This window comes from Neopelma chrysocephalum, unplaced genomic scaffold (assembly GCF_003984885.1).
Source record: "Neopelma chrysocephalum unplaced genomic scaffold, ASM398488v2 Primary Assembly neopelma1_132, whole genome shotgun sequence".
Classification (NCBI taxonomy): domain Eukaryota; kingdom Metazoa; phylum Chordata; class Aves; order Passeriformes; family Pipridae; genus Neopelma; species Neopelma chrysocephalum.
In genome coordinates, this window is record NW_020897794.1 from 1,947,951 (window position 1) to 1,967,022 (window position 19,072).

General features: G+C 45.7%; 2 protein-coding genes across 9 annotated transcripts in view; one reads left to right on the top strand and one right to left on the bottom strand.

Moving 5' to 3' along the window:
- Window positions 1-18,583, bottom strand: part of LYRM9 (LYR motif containing 9) — a 41,816-nt gene extending 23,233 nt beyond the window's left edge. For 3 of the 8 annotated variants that reach the window (XR_003536748.1, XR_003536747.1, XM_027698747.1), the window contains exons 1-2: window positions 18,153-18,425; window positions 6,960-7,032 (exon numbers count right to left, since the gene is read on the bottom strand). Coding sequence is in view for 2 of the 8 variants with exons in the window: in XM_027698747.1 (XP_027554548.1) it covers window positions 6,960-6,964 (5 nt within the window). In the remaining 6 variants the exon portion in view is untranslated. Of the gene's footprint in view, window positions 1-4,133; window positions 4,256-6,287; window positions 6,404-6,959; window positions 7,033-18,152; window positions 18,426-18,553 lie in introns of those variants that run through there. The other 5 variants (XR_003536751.1, XR_003536752.1, XR_003536750.1 and 2 more) reach the window with 5 other exon arrangements.
- A 292-nt stretch (window positions 18,584-18,875) lies between these two features.
- The window catches only part of NLK (nemo like kinase), a 41,157-nt gene continuing 40,960 nt past the window's right edge, over window positions 18,876-19,072 (top strand). The window contains exon 1 of the mRNA XM_027698742.1: window positions 18,876-18,974. The gene's annotated coding sequence lies outside the window, so the exon portion shown is untranslated. The remainder of the gene's footprint in view (window positions 18,975-19,072) is intronic.

The following is a 19,072-nucleotide window of genomic DNA, read 5'->3' on the forward strand; positions in this document are numbered from 1 at the left end:
CAGACATGCAATACATCAAACTGCACGTAAAACACAGGCTCCTGCAACCCAACACCAGTGAGGAGACACACTGCCCACACTGAGGCCAGATTACCCTGGTCTGGATAATTAATAGGCATGTTCAGACTAATTAGAGTAATATTCTTTGGAGCAGGCTCACTAGTGGGAGGACAGAAATCTCCCTCCTTTAGGTGCAATCCAAACTTTTCTACTTTTTTCTCCTGACAATGACTTCTGGATTAAAGAAAATTCTGAAAGGCACAGTTTCAAAAGAACTTTATCTTCTCAGCTGTGAATTGCTCAGTTCAACTGCTGTCAACAGGAATTTTGCTCTCAGTGGTCTGATCTGTAAGTATTTACCTTTGGGATCATGCCTGAATAGGAACTGAGTTATAACTTAGTGCAACTTTAAACCAAAACTGCCTTCATTCCTTTCTTGTAAATACTGTATTTTGCAATGTTCCAGTGCTTAGTTCCACTTTAGCCACCATTGTTCTCCCTCCTACTTTATGCCACTGTTTGCAACAACTTTCTGGCTGGGCTTATATCACCTTCTAAAACTTCCAGCTGGGCACAAAACAAGCTACCACAACTTTTTTTGAAGGACAGATACCCAGTTGGCAGCACAAGGCATGGAAGTGCCTCTGAAGGGCACAAACCCGCTGTCTGACTCATGGACACACTGACTCTGAGCCAGACAAGCACGGGAAGGGGAGTGAGTCTGACAGAAGGTTTTGTCGTGGTTCCTCACTTGGCCCAGAAGGACTGAAGCTGGTTAAAGTTTATGTTATCTTTATGCTTTAAGAGGGGCTCATTCTGCTCACGTGATCCAACTTTATCTTTTTGTTTTTAAAAAAAAGAAGAGAGGGTAAAACAAGCAGCTGTCAGAAAGCAGTACAGAAAAGGGCTCTGCTTAGGAAAATACAAAGTCATGTGAAGGTGGAGAGCCAGAATTTAAAACAGCGAAAGAAGTCACTGTGACCCACACTACTGACTAAAGTTTAATAAAAAATATTGGTTTTTTGAACCAAAAATGCCCAACATACACCTTTGAACCTTCCTTTAGTGCAAGCATCACACCCAGCCTACAAGGGAATAAACCCAGTCCAGTGTGACCTCTCCTTTTACTGCTCCCCCAGCACATCCCTTCCAGCCCTAACTGTGCACACAATCCCTGGACTAGTGACGATGGGGCTCGTGCCATGCTCTCGTATCCACAGGGTATCTGTCCTGGAATTGTCCCTTCCAATTCCCATTATCCTTCACAGCAGCATCAGGAACAACTTGCTGTCTCATTATTCCAAATCCACACCTGCTAAAATGTACCACCTCCCAATCCTTCAGTCTCAATCATAACAATAATCTGACCCAAGCCCTTCCCTGGCAGAAACCCTGTCTGTGGTTTACAGCATTAAACCAGGGATGAATCTGACCCACCACATCTTCAGCAAGATCCATTCTGTTCCTGGGAGCAAGTTTCCAAGCAGCAGTATTACAGAACATGTAAGTCTGGGAGCCTTTAGCCTCTTAGGGGGATTGGAACTGGCCCAGCTCCCTAAGCAGGGATTGTTTCCATCCCAACAGCTCATCGGGGCAGACCCGCCATGGCTCAGGGACAGCTCTGAGCTCTTAAAGCCATAGCTCAAGTTTGCCCAAAAACACCAACTCTACTGAGCACCTAAACTAATGTATAGCTCCAGCTGAGACGAAGTTAAGGGGGAAAAAGTTTCTTTGGTTGTCTGTAGAGTTAAGTTCAAACCATATTCCCTCTTGATCCCAGTGTCCAGCTCAGAACTCTTGCTGTAAGAGATCAAAAAAAGAAAAGCGCAGCACAAGCAGAAAGAGACAACCCAGGGCTTTGGGTTTCCAAGAGAAAAAATATCTGAGAAAAGAAACTGTGCTCCAGAAAATTACACAGCTTGTGCAAAGTGACAGAGCAGCAGAGCTGGGAACAGGAACCTTCCGGTTCTCAAACTACCCCCTCACACCAGGAATCGTGCCGTTGACTGTGTCTTACAGTGATTCACAATTGCACCCCTGTTCAGAAAACCACCCTCTGAATCCTTGGAACCTATGTCTTAATTCTTTCTGATGTACATCAGCTAAATGAGGTTCAACATCCTCTCTGTATATGAATTTTTATTCATGATTATTCTACATTTCTGGCTCTGACCGAATGGCTCCGGGATGATTAAAGTATTTCCTTTGTTTCTAAAGCATTGGACATTGACACAGAATGCCAGGGTATTCTTTTCCCTTTGCAGCTCGTTTATGAACACCCATCTGAGAGAACGAGTGAGGCAAAAACACTTGATGGAAAGGGAGCTGCCTTAAGTTTCACCCATGATTCAGATTTGTTTACATTTGGTGAAACCTCAGGAAAAGTGGGATAAAAGCTTTGGTTCAATTGAAGTCATGTTGATAACCCCCAGTGCTAATAATTAACTCAATTATGCTGAATTAATTTGATGTAATTACTGGTGATGGTGCAAAGGCAGCAGCCCAGAGAAAGTTTGAGAGACAGGAGGAACAGAAGTCTTAACAATACAAAATACCCCATAAATAGCATCTTTTTTTTTTCCAGAATGAGTCAAAGACACAAAATGAGTTCATTACAGTCATCTGGCTCCACTCAACCCTCCAAATTACCCCAGCACCCAGACAAATAACTGTGAAATCCAGCAAGTGCACTAGAATTAGAGCAGGCCCTGACGAATTTGACACAGCACTCAGCACTAGTGTCTGTCCCCATCCTATTATCTAAACAATGCAGATTTAATAATATATTTAAGAGATCCACAATGCATTTCTTTTAACTGAAGACGTTAATTAAGAACATTTTCCTGTTGTACTGTTGTCAGTTGAGTGGTTTTTTGAGGAACAATCTGGAGGATGCTTATGGAGTCTTTTCATTTGATCTGCAGTTTTTATCCAGTATTTTCAGACTTATTCAGTTCAAAACAAACAAACCCCAACTATAAAAACCAAACAATTATCTTTCTCCTTCCCCATTTAATATTTCTGTGATTTGCTTTGGAAAAGTATAACAGAAATGCTTTCCTGCTATGAAAATACACACATTTTACCGAGGCTTTTTTAATGCTTATATATGAAAAGAAAAAAGTAGTTGGAGGCATAAATCAGATGTGGTTCTCTTAAGTCTTGGGAAGTTAAACAACAATGAAATAGAAGGAATTCTACTAATATCTATTAATGCTTGAAGAACCTACAGGACTGTGCCCTCCTCTCTCCACCCTGGAGGGAGCACAGCCTGTCACAGCCCCAGAGCAGGCAGAGCCCCAAACCCTGCAGCAGAGCAGAGCCCAGGCTGTCTGTGCTCCCTGTCCCTGAACCCCTGCAGCCCCAGCACAGACCCCACACGCTGCAGGGGGGGCTGTAAAGCCTGGGGGGACCTGTCCCTGTTTCCATCCAGCTGCACTGAGTGCAGGGATTCAGCACCACGGGTGTTCATTGCCTGTTGTAAAGAATTCAACAACTGACAGCATCACTAAATTCAGTGTTTTACAGTCCTGAAGGACCATGACACCCAACCATGGAGACCTGGGTGCCCCTGCTCTCTGGCTTCTGTCTGAAATGCTGCTTGGCTTACGTCTGTCAGTGCTCTAAATACATGAGCTTCTGAGCCTCTACTGCACTTTTATTGTCCCTGATGACAAGAACAAAAATATTACCTCTAACATCACCAATTGCTTCTGAGGAGAAATTCCAAGTGCTTAGCTGTAAGAAATGAATAGTATTTTTCCAATTTGCTAAATAGGTGCTGCTTGCACGCCCCCAGATCACATCCACACCAAGTTCTGCTGGTTCTCAAACACAGCTGATCTTTCAGAACTCAGTTTAATTGCCACCAGGCTCTGATCAGACTCATCAGTTCAAAGCAAGCTCCATTACATGCATAATTTATGCATTTGATTTCAACAGATCATTTTGTGGCCAGTTCCAAGAGGGTAAAAAGTGCTTTCCATGGGGAAGCTGCTAACACTTTCTGAAGAACAATTTTTAAAAAATATTATTTCTGAAGAGACACTACATTTTAAAGTAGTGCAAGGGATTGTTTGAAGTCTCCTACATTTGTTTGGACAGCTCCTCAAATTTTCTCTATGCCTACTTACCCCAATCTCTTTGGTTTAGTGAGCTGAGTTACTGCTGGCAGGGGAGCCAAGGGCAGCCAGGCTCAGGGAACGGGCAGGCCCTGCCACAAGGCAGAGGGAAGAACAGCCCCAGGTACTTCAGCCTGCACAGGGGAACAAGGTGTGGGCTGACACATCCCAAATCACTGCACAGAGATCTGACAGGGCAAGGGGGTCTGTGTAAATGAGAAGTTCATCAGCCTCTCCCTTCCACCACCCCCTCCTCCCCCAGAACTCCCTGTGCCCACAGCCCGGCCCTCCTTTGCCATTCTGCCATCACAGCCTTGATTTTCCCTTTCATGGATTTCTGCTTGAAAAAGCATCGCTGCCTCGATTGTCTATTTTCAGCCTATATTTAAGAAAACCCTTTGGTTCCATTTGTAGCCACATCCTGTCTCAGCCTCCCCCTCTTTTTGTTCCTAAATATAAGGCTGATGCAATTTGATGTGACATGACAAAATAGCACATTTGCATTGGCAGAAACTTTCTCTCAGCAGCAGTAATTAAAGGGAGTAGATGAGACATTGCTGAAATTGGTGTTTATTTAGCCTAGAAATAAAAGGCTTAAAGATGTCTTGAGAGGGATGTTCGAGTGTGTCATGACCATGAAAGTCATCGATGAGCGTTGCCTTCTATGGGCTTCTTTTCTGCCGAAGCAAATGGTCTCTCAAACAATGTAATCGATTTAAAGAGAGTAAAAAAATAAATCAGAGTTCTGCAGACCATATTCCTAACCAGGGAAAATTATTTAATGCGTGTCTTGGGATTATAAATAGTACCAGGACTCTTGTGGTTACACGTAAGACAAGGTCAGTCTACCCCTAACTTCAGAGCACAGGCTCTCTCAAAATGAGAAGAGAATTAAGTTCTCATTGACCACAGTGAGAATTAGGTGTTTAAGCACCTGAACTTTTGATCTGAGATGCAGCAGCAGAGGACAGGTACTCACCTCCACCTACAAGGCAGATTTTGGTTAATTGTCAGAGACAGGAATCCAGAAATGGCAGCCTGAATGCTGTGACCTCAACAGGATTCACACAACAGATTAAAACTCCACATAGCTCCAAAACTCATGGAATAATTGCCTATGCCTGGTTTTGCTGAGCAGATGCACTGCAAACACCTGACAGACCTGGTGCTGCCAGCTTCCTGCACTCTATTCCATTAGGCATGGCAGCAGGAGCAGGCAGTGGTGGAGGAACAGCAATGTTTGGAAGTTGAAGGGTTTTTCCTTGACTTTTAGAATGCAAGTTTAGTTTATTTAATCCGTGTGAAGAATTCAGTTAAAGGTCTGGTGGATGTTCCATAGGCCACAGGATTTAGCAGACACAATATGGTTTCAAGTGAAACTTCCTGCTCTCAGGAGCATCTTCCCTCTTCCCTTGTGCACACGAGGCTATTCCTCAACCCCCATCTGTGAGCAGCTCAAACCGGCAGCCCACGTTCTGAGCAGGCTCGTTTCCATCCCAACACAGATGGCACCAAGAACAGGGCAGGCCAGAAAAAAATCAGTTTGCATATTATGCTTCAGCTTTTATGGGTCAGATTACCATTCAAAGCCATCAAAATGGCAACCCATATGGGATGTGTCTGCCATTGGAACTGAAGTGATACACCATCATAATCTTAAAGGGGTTGGTTAGAAAAGGTTTGACTAACCATTAATTAACCTCTGATATTTAAAAGTAAAGACATTTTCCTTCCCGACAAATTTTTGACTTTGACAGATCAATAAAATAGCTTTAGTGAGTCAAAAAGGAAAAGACATTATCCCACCCTTATCCCTGAACAACTGCACCGACAGGGCTCTTTGGCAGAAGGGAGTTCAGCTCCTGTGCCAAACGTTCGCTTCCTCAGTGAGCCAGGTGCAGATGTTGGCTGTGTCATCTGTTCAACTTCTTTGTTCTACAAGCCAGAAAATTGTTCCCACAGCTTTGGGGGGAAAATGGGGATATGAAGAGCTCTTTGCATGTTTTCACTGATGGAAGAATATCGGCTGTTTTAAAGGCAGTCTTGTAGAAATAAGAAACGTCCCATTAACACCTGTAACTATTAACCAGCAGTGTCCTAAGGACCCTCAAGGGATGCTGCCACAAGATCAAAGCCATGGCATTCTGTTTCCAGCCTCCTACCCACCCTGTCTCCCTGCAGTGCCAGATTCCCTGTTCCAGGGGAGCATTATCCCAGATGCTCCAGAGGCCATGGTGCTGCAGGGACAGACTTTCAGGCTGGCAGGTCTTTCCTGGGAGAGTCTGTTGAACAGTAAAAGGGATTTCAAACCTCCTTTTATGCTATCAGGGCACCCAGAACTCAAACAACTGCCCTAACTAAGAGCCAGGGCCACTGCCCTGTGTCACTGCCAATGGCAACATTCTTCAGTCACAAGTTTTTCCCCCCTCTGACCTCTCCACGTGATACTTTGGTCAATGCTGATACCTGAGGTGTTTATTCTCAACCAGACACAATACACACAGCAACAGAGATTCCCTCCACCATGCCAAGATTCCTGGTCTAGTTGTAGTCCTGACAGAAGTATGAAAATATTGTTTCCTCTGGTATCTTTACTGGCCATTTGCAATTTGGGTTCTGCTACTGGATTCACCAGCATGGTTGGACTGCAGACAGGGTGGTCCTGAATACAAAAGGCTGATCAGAAATATTTCCTGCAAACATGTATGGTCATATATATCAATTTTCCACCAACTTATTTCTACCATTTCTTTATGATTTGGCATTTTCACCTTTTTCCCCGTGTGAGGCAAATAGGCTCCTAATGATTTCCATAAAGCAAACAAAAAAATCACTTACAGCATCCAGAGCAAAGGAACTTTAATTATCTTCACAGATTAGGTCTGTCCAAGTCCAAAAGTAAGCGAGAGACCTGCAGAGAAGAATCAATTTTCATTATCTGCTTCTCCTCAAATCACTACTTAAAGTGCCATCAATACAGAAGTGCCAAGAAGCCCATCCAAAGCCCATTTTATCCCCATGGAAGCTTTCACTTTTGTCTGACCAGTTACCTCAGACATCAGTGCACTGCCTCGACACCAACAGGTTATTGCTTTCAGTCATCTACTCAGAGAAACTTTAATAATGATACACTACAAAAAGATTAAAGTAGAGAGAAATTCCAAAGCACTGCCACTGAACCTTCAATATTTCCTGATAAGAGTTGCTGGAGGTAAAGCATTTCCCTCATTTAGGAAGGTAGTTATAGTTTCTAGCACTCAGAACTCTGTACAATGACATAGCAATTACTTTCCAGTATTCTTTTGAACACATTTTAACTGCATGCCCACATGGTTTCAGAGTTGCACCCAGGTGTGGTTTCTGGAGGACTCTCATTTGGCCCAAAATAGGAGAATTCAGGCTTCTGTTTCCCACCTGTCTGACCTTTCAGTGATCTGCACGAGTTTACTCCCCCTTCCATTGGGTTTGGCCCAGACAAAAAACTGCTTCAGAACCAGAAGACAACTGAGTGCACAGAAGGAGCTCCTCTTTATCGAGCACTGACTGCTCAGGGAGCAAAGGAAATCAACCATTCTCTAAAGTCAACACTGATGTGTTTATTTAGAACCTCTCCTAAGTTTGTTGTAGTCAAGAGAAGGGATTGCTCTGACTATCCAAAGACATCTGGATCAGGTTTTTATCTCAAATCGTCTTGCACAGACTTTGAAAAACTACTTGAAACAAAATCCTGGAAGATAACAATGACAGAGACTCCAAACTGATCTGTTCTGCCTCCCTTTGAAAGATGCAAGTCTTTGAAAAATCCAAGGCAAAAACTCCAAACTCCATTTACAAACACGTGGATCAAAGGTAACTGTTGTCATGGGTGACACTTTCTTCTCCAGGTATTAATAGTATCATAACTTGGTGACACGTGATGGTTGACAACAGCCTGGGATGTTCAAGTTTTGGTATCTAATTTCAGCACTTTTATTTGCCCTCTGAAGGCCACATCAAGATGCACACAGGCAGATTTCCTGTAACAGGCCATGTGAAACAAAGACCCAGAAGAACAGACGCAGCTTTAAAAGCTCATCCTGAGTCTACTGATGCTTTCTAGCTCTGGTACAAGAACTGAACACCAAAAGCTGCTTTATTTTCATCCATTGTCTAAATTCTCTTTTCTGAGAGCAGATAGGATGTGTAGTAACTGCCTTGGCTCAGTCCTGCAGAAAACACCTCTTATTCAGCATTGTTAATTAACATTTAGCAGATCCACATTTAGCTCTCCCACCAGCACACTCAGGTGCCCTTTCAGAAGTGCCCTGTCCTTCACTGTTAACTTTTAGCCAATGTAATACCCAAAGAGCAATGCAATTAACTTCTCCTTAGGCTGATATTCAAACCAGCAGTTACTTTCATAATTCACTTAGCAGAGCATCAGGCACCTTGGCTTGGAAAGCTTTCCAAGTCTACTCCAAATATGCCCAGCTGAGCTTTGGGAATACCATAAAATGGTTGCTCTACTTCATTGTTCAGTGATAAACACTGCTTAAGGTCTAACTTGAATTTCTACTTTGGAAGTAGAAGAGTCTTTTAAAGAAAAATTAGTTCATGTCGAACTTGAGGTTCCTTTGCACTGTCAAAGTGTATAAAGAGCACTGATGTAAATGTGAATTACACTCCTAACACGGTTACTAGCTGGTATAAGTTAGTTAAAGCCAATAATCCCCAACTTGCTGTGCTATTTTTATCTACTCAAAGCCCAGGGCCTTCTCTTGATCCCACAGTACAAAGCTGACCTGCACTCAATCCCTTCTGTGCATCAGCCTGGTGACAAGATCTCTGGATGTTTGTACACCACCACCCAACAGCTGCAGCCTGGAACAATGTCTGCATGCTATGGTTTATTTAAGAATATAACCTTTAAAAACAAACAATAAATTTCTAGTGTGCCCCTAAAACACATTTGAGAAACCCCAGGCTTGCTTACCACGTGCAGATGGACTTCCAAGCCAAATTTGGAGCCCTTCCTGTCTACGATGGAACAACACTATTGCTGTGCAACTTCATATTTATCTTTTATCATACGTGCTTGCCATATCCAAAAGGAATATAAAAATGCTATATGTAAAATTTTAATAAAGGGATTGATTATAATTTACTAAAGGTAAACAGGTATAAATCTGCTGTTCCTAACATGCCAAAACTTACTGATCAGTTTGTCTTTATGGAAATGTGCTTCAGTGGGCAGAGAAGATCAAAGCCACACACTCATTATTTTTCAGAGGGTTGCCAGTGTTTGTTTGTGGAATGATGAATTCCATGAATTGCAACATCCCCTTGTCTCTGAATGCCACAACTCTGCTTCCCACTGATGTGAGAACAGGCTCAGGGGCAGAATCAACTGACCTTCTCACACCTTTCTTCCCCAGCACGACCTGGTCAGCTTTTACTGGGAGAAACATTTCCATAATAACCCGGCCAGACTTCTCCCTCATTTGTTTGCAGTGAAAGAGTTAATATCTGTGACCCAAATATGGAGACCCATTTTAAACTTGCTGAAAATTGCTTTTTAATCCTAGCTCTCGAGGATTTCCTTTGAAACCATCTGCCATGCACGCTGGGTACTCTTTGCCTGTATATGTGCAGGATTACTATAATATGGATTCTTTTGTGTAACTTAATACATTTCAGCATATTAAAAAATTAGTTGAAATTTCCATTCTTTTTCTGATTTCAACCGTGTGTCATAAAAATGGTTGTAAAAGTCAAAACCACTGACAAGTTCACGGTAAAGCCAACACCCATATTTATCTTATTTACTGCAGTATTTACCTTGCAATTCTAATATTTAGTCAGTCTAACACTGTCTGGATTTAAGCAAGTAGTTATGAGTTATTTAACTAATATAACTTATTCATGTGCTTAAAATTAAGCTCAAGCATTTTGCTGGATAGGAATGGATTTAAGCATGTGCTTAAATTTCCCATCCTTACTTTTAAGACTGGAAGATACAATTAACATCATAATAATAGGAGATCAGAAAATATTTCCAAATATTATTTCAAATCTAATGCCCAGCTTTTTCTATTTTCTTGCTATGAACCTTTATGCAACTGTTTTTTTATAGCACAAATACTGAAGAGAAGGAAACAAGTCACGCTCCTAAAAAACTGAATCTTAAGATTGGTACATACAACCATATCTATTTTAGCAAACACCCAAAACTTAATCCAAAGCAAGTAGATTGCTTCCTATCACAATAATCACAGCCAGAGTGATTGAAATAGCAAACATTCAGCAAACTATATTTAGAATCAATTTGCTGGATCAACCTATACAGTAAAAAAAAATAAAATTAAATCCCAGCACAATTATTGAGCATCTTCAACGGGAAACACTTTTAAAAATTGTGATTTGCCTGCAAATATTCAGAGAACAGAAAATAAGGAAAATTATCTATTTACACAATTTTAATCACATACTGTGACACAAATATTTCAGAAGACAGACAGGCCACAGCCTGGGAACATCTTTGTTCCCTACAAACACACCTGAGAGCACCAAACCTGTGCATGGGCTTCATGAGCCCCCCGAGCCCTGACTGGCTCCCACGACTCATTTCACAGCCAGTCACCCAATATCTGATACAAGGGAATGGCAATGCAGGATCCCCCACCAAAACATTCCCCTCCCAACCAAAGGCAGGATCCCATTCCCTTTGATGCCTTTTCCCTGGAAAGGAGCAGTGTTAGATGTGATTAATATACAGGACAGATCTGCACATGCAGATGCTGGAAGAATGGAAAGAGGAAAAAACAAGCAAATAATTTTGTTTCAGCAGTAACAGATGTTGAAGCATCATCCTGCAGACACATTGCTTTTAATACAATACTGCTCACAAAGTGAGGGGAGAGGACAGAATCAATGCCCAATTACCCAGTTCTTCCAGGTTTCCATTTTAATGAGCTTCCTGGATGATTTTGTCCTTTTAATTTTCCTCCTCTAATAACCCCATCAAATTAGTTTTGTCGAAAACATCAGCAAAAGGAAAATCAGCTGTCTAAAAAGCCCTAAAACTGCAGGTTGCAGGTTCTTAAAAATGACACGTTACATGTCCCTTCCTTCTGTACAAAGGCAGAGCATTCCCAAGATCCCACGGCACTGCTGGGATTAGACCTGAGTGACTGAAAACAGCTTCATGTCCCCACACATCTGCTAATGGCAAATGGATAGTAACAGACTAACAGTGCCGTGGCATTTGCAGATACATCAGGGCTGGAAAAACAACCACATGCAGAATAAATAGATTAAAGCCACCTTTCTGTGGCCAAGGGAGGGATTAGGTGAAGCCTGGCCTGCATTCCAGCTGTGAAGTAACCTGCTTTCCTGCTGGACTGAATTTGCCACTCCTGTTATGGACAGTGCCACAGTGACTCCCCACCTTCAGTTTGGCCAGGGATGCGAGGAGCTGGTGACACCAGGGATGGCAGTGGGGTCACTGCTGGAGCCACAGAGCTCAGCCCTCCCCAGATGTGCCTCTTGGCACACACAGGCCCCAGCCCAGCCCAAAGGAGCCCTGCAGAGCCCTGGGCTGGCACCCAGGCAGGGCCAGCACTGTGTGAAGGCCAGCAAGTGCTGCAGAGAGGACACCCCAGGGGCTCTGAACAGCAGGGACCCAAGCACTGGCCACCCACAGAGCAGCAGCAATTCAGAGAGGCTGCCAGGAGATGGATGGGAAGATCTGGATACTGTACAGATCCTCTAGGATCTGCTGAGCAGCACAACATCACACTGCAAAACCGAGGCTTAGAGCACGTTGGAACAAGAGCCACCTCCTCTCCATCACTTACACTGGCACATAATGCTGCTCCCATCACCTCCTGTTCACTCTCTCTGCAGACTGCACCCCCTTCTCCTCAATGCCAGGCTGCCACTAGGGCACCCCAGACTCCCATGTACAGAATATTTACCTCTCACTTCCCTTTACAGTGAATCAAACTGAATAGCACTAAGACCATAGGGCAAAGGAAAAGTTAGCAGCAGCCTTGAGGATGCCTGGAATTCCAAGTGACACACATTTGAGAGAGTGCTGTGACACACACCAACAGCCACCAGAGTGATGCCCCAAGGCAGTGCTGTCCCTCAGAGCCCTGCACCTCTCACACCACATCCTCCACCCCAAGGATTTTCTGAACCAATTTGCTCAGCTCTGTCTAACGTGGCCCCTCAATCGGCACTACGTGAAATCCATACACAATTAATATCCCAAAAGGAGCTAAAGCTGCCCATAGTTCTGCATGCCCATGCAAATCTGCAGGATTTCAATAACTGCCATGTAAAAAATGTATTTCACCACAAACAAAAATCCTCACCAAAAAAGTAAAGACAAAACCCCAACAGCCATAACTGTTTACAGAGCAGCTTTCTTACAACTCACTGGTCCCCCAATACCACAGGAATTGGTGATGCAGAACTAATTGATACACATCTCCTGAGGGGAGCGTTGCTGCTGGTTATCTCGAGATGAGAAATTTAGTCCAGAAGGATAAATTGGACAGACAGCTGAAAAGCTTTAGTTCTCCTAGTAGAAAAGGAATTGATCTGGTAAAGAAAGCCCTTAAAGGGATATTATCATGTCAAAAAGCAGGACTAGGAAAAACATTAATAGCCTTAAAAAAACTGAGAGAACTCTGAAAACTTTGTGTTTCTATCACTACAATTAATTATTTTCACCTTCACACAAAAGATGAAAAACTCAAGATGTTAAAATTTTAACATTTCTCCTAGTTAAACTTGTGATACGAATATACTTATGAAACTGTTTGCTATAAAAATCCCTGTTCTATAATTAGCATTTTCATTTTTGCATCTAGCACTTATCAATTACCCTTCCACCAAGAAAAATAGAAGTAGATATTCAGATATTTACAGACCTGTAGAAGATTCTCTTCATGATTAGTTTTACTGCCCAATTCCTCTATTCCATTCATTACAATAATCTTTTGATAAACAAAATAACAGCAGTTCATGTGTAAGTCACACGTGCAGCCTGCATTTTTTGCTCCAGGGTGTATATGTGCAAGATTTATTTTCTGATTTCAAGTACAGGACTACAAAGCAACAACACTGATGAATTCTCAAGATGTACCTGTAACCCATGGAGCATTGGCTCATCTGCACAGCCTGTGACAAACACTGGGAAGCTGTGGGACTCCAGGACACGATCTCCTGGCAGACAGAGGGGTCTGGGACCCGGGTGTGCCACATGCCACCAGCTGGGAATCTCTGCTCTCCACAGAGGCTGCCCAGATCCTCAGCCAGGGTCATTCAGAGCATCTCTACTCAGCTTGTGGCTTGGCATTACTTTTAGCTACTGGTTTATCCAGAAACAGTGGATCTTGGAGAAGAACAAGGTCACTCAACATGTGACACATTTAAACAAGCAGCAAACAGTGATGCAACTCTTGGAAAATACATAAATGTACTGTCCCACACAGATTAAAATCATGCAGTGCTTTTTGGAGAGGAGGAGAAGGAAGTAGCCTCTCCCCACTCCTAAAGCCATCATTTAGGGATGCTGCTCGCACAAGGACAAGTGGCTTGTGGTGGTGTTTTCAATTCTCCACCTTCTAGGGAAGATAACACACTGCAGAGCTATTTTAAGAACATCTCATTCACAAAGGTCTCCAATTTAGTCTTCAGAGAGAGAGATGATTTTCTTGCTGCTTCAACATCTTTACTGGCATGACATTTGCTTCAGAGGGAATTCATTTGCTGTTCCAACATCAGAATGAAGCAAGAGCAGCTGCCAGGAGAGGGATAAAAGGAAACACTGGTGACAAAGAGCAGCAGGGTCATTTCTGGTGCAAAGAAATATAGAACAGAGAGGACTGCAGAACTGTCACTTTCTCCAGAAGCAGGGGGATAAAGACTTCCCCTCTGTCTCCTGCAACTGGTGTTTAGCAGCAAGGAGGAAAATGAGACGGAAAGGACTAAACAATCCGGCTGAAGCCTTTAAATGACTAATTATTACAAACCAACCATAAGCACCTGAGCACTCCCAAGCTCATGGGTAAGTGCTGCAGGGAGCAAAGAATTCAGTAGTCAGTCAGGACTCTCAAAAGAAAAGCCTTCTGGCTCCAAAGCTGTGCAGAGCATGAGCTCATGTGTGGGAGATGACAGTGCTGGGGCCGATCTCAAGGCACAGAGCTAATCCTGACTGTCACATCTGTCCATGCAGCACACTGGATAGACCCAGGGCAGGGCTGTCACCACCACAGCCCACCACAAACACTGCTCTGCAGAGCCACGGAGGGCTGGCAGGGCAGGGAAGGAACATAAGTGCCTGTAGAGTCTGATGTTCAGCATCAGAGAGATGCAGGATCTTCGGTGACACCATCTGTCACTCACCCCAGCTGTCCCTGCCCCAGCCCAGGCCCAGCAGTGCTGCCCTGCTGCAGGACCATTCCACCCTCTGATCACTGCCCAAGGCAGGGCACATTCCCACACTGCTGGTTAAAGGCTCTCTTGGCCGACGTGCCTTTGGCCTGACCAACAACCCTACACTGGGCCACCTGCCTGGTTGGACTACTGGATTTTTGTCCCTCTATCTTATTAAAACATTGCCCTGAGAGGGCAGGGATTTATCCCTCATTCCACAAGATGAGCAGATCCTTGCCCTCTTCCTAGATGAAGACATACTGCCATCCTTGCAAGTATTAAGACAGAAACCTTTATAAATAACCAAAGTTAAATGAAAATATTCTTTCCCCTGCTCCTCACTGCATTTATTAATGGAGTAATTTATCCTTTTCCAGTTTCATAGAGAAAAGGTTTTAAAGACAAAAACTCTGGGAAATTATTCTTTGCAAAGAAAAGGAATAACATACTCCAACAGGAATTTTAATCCCCTGATATTTTGTGTATATGTTTATTCTGCCGCACATTAGGATCAGGGTTTATTTAGAGCATGGTATTTATCTGACTAACCAAACTCCCTCAGATTCACAGCCATCAGCACCATGCTTATGACACCTTAAGGGCTTCAGCATTAGGATTTATGAATTAAATATTTCCAGGGTGTTACAGAACACTGAGGACTGTATCTGCAGAGCGGTATATCAGGGGATGTGTGGGCTTGTCAAACACCCACATGATAAATTATCAATAGTGCAGCTCAGAGCACCCCCTTTTTGGATCAGAGACAAATCCATGCATTTTATTATGCTTTGTTCCACTTGATGTAACTTTTTCTGCATTAAAGGATCACAAAGAGCCTACATGCCTAAATGCTGAAGGACATTCATGCACAACTCACAATCAAAAGACTTATTCTAATATTCCAAGTTCTGTTTTCACAGCTAGTTTGTGTGTGACAAGGAAAAAAAGCCCACAAGGTATGTCTGGAACTGAACCATCACATTTTATACTGTGCAAGATAATACAATCTTTCGTGGAGAATTTTAAGGTTACAACACTGCTGAGGACCAGAAACAGGACTGGCTGATTACGAACTGTCCTCCATCCCCGTGCACAGAGAGCTGTCAAAAGGATTATATCCCTGCAAAGCAAGTGTCAAATCCAAGGGGAAAACAAATCTCTCAAGAGTCAGAAAAGACTACACTTGACGCCGTGGGTTTTTGAAAATGAACAAGTCTGTGCCCTGTGTTTCTGAGGCACAGTATTGACTTTTCTATATAATTTTTACCTGAGTTTAGCATGGACAACCCCAACTATAGCAGCATTCCCTCTCAGACAGCAGACTTGTACTGGTTACAGCACTTACTGTGAGGACAATGCTAAGAGACAGATGCATGTCCCCATGAATAACTGTCTTCAGCAGCAAGAGATTAGAATTGATCTGTCATGTTTCAGCAGCAGCAGTCACCAATCCTGTACCTCCAGGCCTCACTGGGGATGACAAATGAGCTGCCCTCAAACCAGGCTTTGGCAGGACCTCGTGCAGTGTCTCTGCCTGCCCAGTTCCAATTACCATGGTTGGATTTTGCCAACTCGCCCATCAAGCAGCTCAGGCTCACTGAACTACTTCCAGAACACTCCTGCTCCAAGTTCCACGAGCCAGCTCAGTGCTGAGCCCCCTCAGCAGCCTTCAGGGGGCAGGAGGGGAGGAGGAAGCCCTGACTTACACCAGGACACCGTTAATTCCCTCTGCTCTGAGCGGGAGTGATTCCCAGCACTCCCAGGGAACACGTTCACATAACAGACCTGCACTGAGGAAACAAATGGTCCATCAGGTGAGCACTTTGTCAGCAAGTTCTGCGTTTCCTTAATATCCTTTTAAAAGCTTTTTCCTTACACATACCTCCCTACGAATCAACTGGATCTCCTCCTCCTTAAATTTCATAGCACGAAGAGCCCAAAAAGCAGCTGAACTGACAGTCTTAAGCTTCACAGCATGGTAGAGGCCAGGGACAACAATTAAAGTGTTTAGGAACCCAGTGTGGGTTCAGCAGGAAGATACACCCATCAGGGTGGGTCACTCCAACGCTGGCACCTGACAGAGCTCCATATGGACCCCGAGATAGCACAGTCCTCATGCTGCCTCTCACCTCTCTGAGGGGCTGGCTCAGCTCCACAGGGCAAAGAAAACATGGGGAATATGGCTGTAGCATTTAATCCAACTCAAATTAATAACGTGGGTCCCAGATTTTACCCACAGTTTCCAGAAGGAAGCTGGAAGGGGTGGTTTGGAGTGTCGGGAAAACAGGTGCCAGTGCCAGGACTGCAACCCTGCTCTTCTTATTCCTGCTGAAAACCCAGGACATGGCAGTGTCTGACCACACCTCAGGGTACTGCTAGGACACTTACTGACCCAGTAAAGTACCTAACTGAACAAAGATTTAAGATGACACTGTATTTGGACTTGAATAATGGCACTGAGACAATGATCTGCAGGTACACCAAGAATCCAAGTTCCCACACAAGGATTATTAGGCCTCTGCTCCATTTTACTACTTGGAAAGGTATTGCAATAGCAGAGAAAGAAAAAGGTCCATAATGAAAAGGTGTGGGAGAGTTTTAAAAGCCTTCCAGTCCTGCCAACGCAGCCCTGTGGCCTTTGGTCCCTGCTTCCTTCTTCAGTCCCCCACCCCACACCTCCCCAGAGCCCAGGAGAACCCTTGGTCTCTCCATATCCATACCCACATTACCAGCCTGTTATCAACTCCAAGGAAAACATCAACCAGACAGCTACAAATACAAGTTCTAAAGAAGTATCCTGTTTCTTCCGATAGGTAATACTAGAAAATGCCTGTAAACCAAGCCTACTCTTCCCTGGTTTTCCTTTTTATTTTTTTTTTTTTAATTTAAGTGAAATCTCTGGTTTTAGAGACATGATGGCAAAAACCCTCTGCTATCATGCTAATTCCAGACCGGAATACAGGTAACAACATTTAGAAACGCAGAAGAAACAGCCTTAACAAAGAAACCCATCTTCAGTCCTGCAAGGCTTTTCCTGTTTACACTGTCAAAGAGCAGGCAAAAAGGACCCAAACCCCTTCTCACAAAGGTTTTGCCCCCGAGTTTCGGGAACTGCAACAGGCTGTGGCATTCACGCTGTGCCCGCTGATGTCCGGTTTCCATGGACAGAGAGGGCAGGAGCCGGTGCTGCAGCACCGGGGATGTGCTGGCACAGCCCAGCAGCGCAGCCGGCCCGTCCCAGCTCTGAGGGCTCCTTCCCCAGCTCCAGGTTCCCCGCCAGTCCCTCCCCTCCTCTGGAACCGCTCCCCGCCTTCAGTCACCCCAGGGAACCTCCTTATCACCGCCGCAGGTAATTTAACTCTGCCCCGCGGGCAAGGCTCTGATAACCAGGGGGTTTTCTGAGGTAAAACTGTTGCTCAGGTAGGATCAATATTCACATGAGAAAAAGGGAAAGTGTTGGGACCGTGGGGTGTTCCCTCAGCCTGTGCCGTGGGGAACCCTGACGCCTCACACAAGGGCACCGCGTCCCCCAGGCCGGCGGGTTCGTGGCGTGAGTGAACTAGAACAACGCACAGAGGGTGTTTTGGTGCTGGTTCACACACGTACCTCGCACTGGGCCCCCTGAGCGTGTCCTGGGCACGCTGCGGGGGCCGGGAAGACACTGCTGGGAACGGCTGGAACCCGCCGTGAGCGGGGGATTTGCCGTGGTGTGAGCCGGTGCCACAGCTGTGCCACAGCCCCGGGCCCCGCTGCAGCCCCGCTCTGCAGCTCTGAGAGACTTGAGAAAAGACCCCCGAGTCCCGGAACAAACCCCCTCAGCAGCCCCCACACCCCCCGCCGGCCGCCCCCGGGCTCCAGGGAGCGGGGTCAGCGCGCATCGGGCGGGGGGAGAGCGGGCAGGGAGGGAGCCGAAGGAGGGCCCCACCCCGGCGCTGCCCCCTCAGCGCGGCCCCCGCCCCGCCGCCCCCTCAGCGCCCACAGCGGCCCCGCGCGCGCCGCGTCCTCACCTCACCCCGCCCCGCGCCGCCATTGGCTCCGCCCGCCGCCCGTCAGCGGGTCCCCGCCGCTCATTGGCCGCCTGCCGCCTGTGGGCGGGCGCACCGGCCACTTCCGCGTCCGTCCCCCGGCGCCGCGCTCTGCGATTGGCGGAGCGGCGGCTCCTTCACCGCCCATCGGCGCCGGCCACTGGCAAGGGGAGCTGTCAGTCATGCGGCCGCCCCGCCTCCCGGTGCCATTGGCCCAGTAACCCCTTTTCGGGCTCTCGTTTCTCTCCATTGGCTCATCGGATCGGACGGGCGGTCGCGATTGGGCGAGCGGCGGGTGCCGGGGGCGGGACTGCGCTCGGGAGCAGCGCCGATTGGCCGGCGGGCCCCCGCGATTGGCAGGAGGGCGCGGGGGCGGGGCCGCCCGGGGCGAGGGTTGTGTGAGGTGAGGGAATCTCGCGGGGTCTCGGCGGCTCCGGGCGCGGCGGCGCGCGCCGATTGGCCGGCGGGGTCACGGGGGCGGGGCCGCGCCGGGGGCGGGGG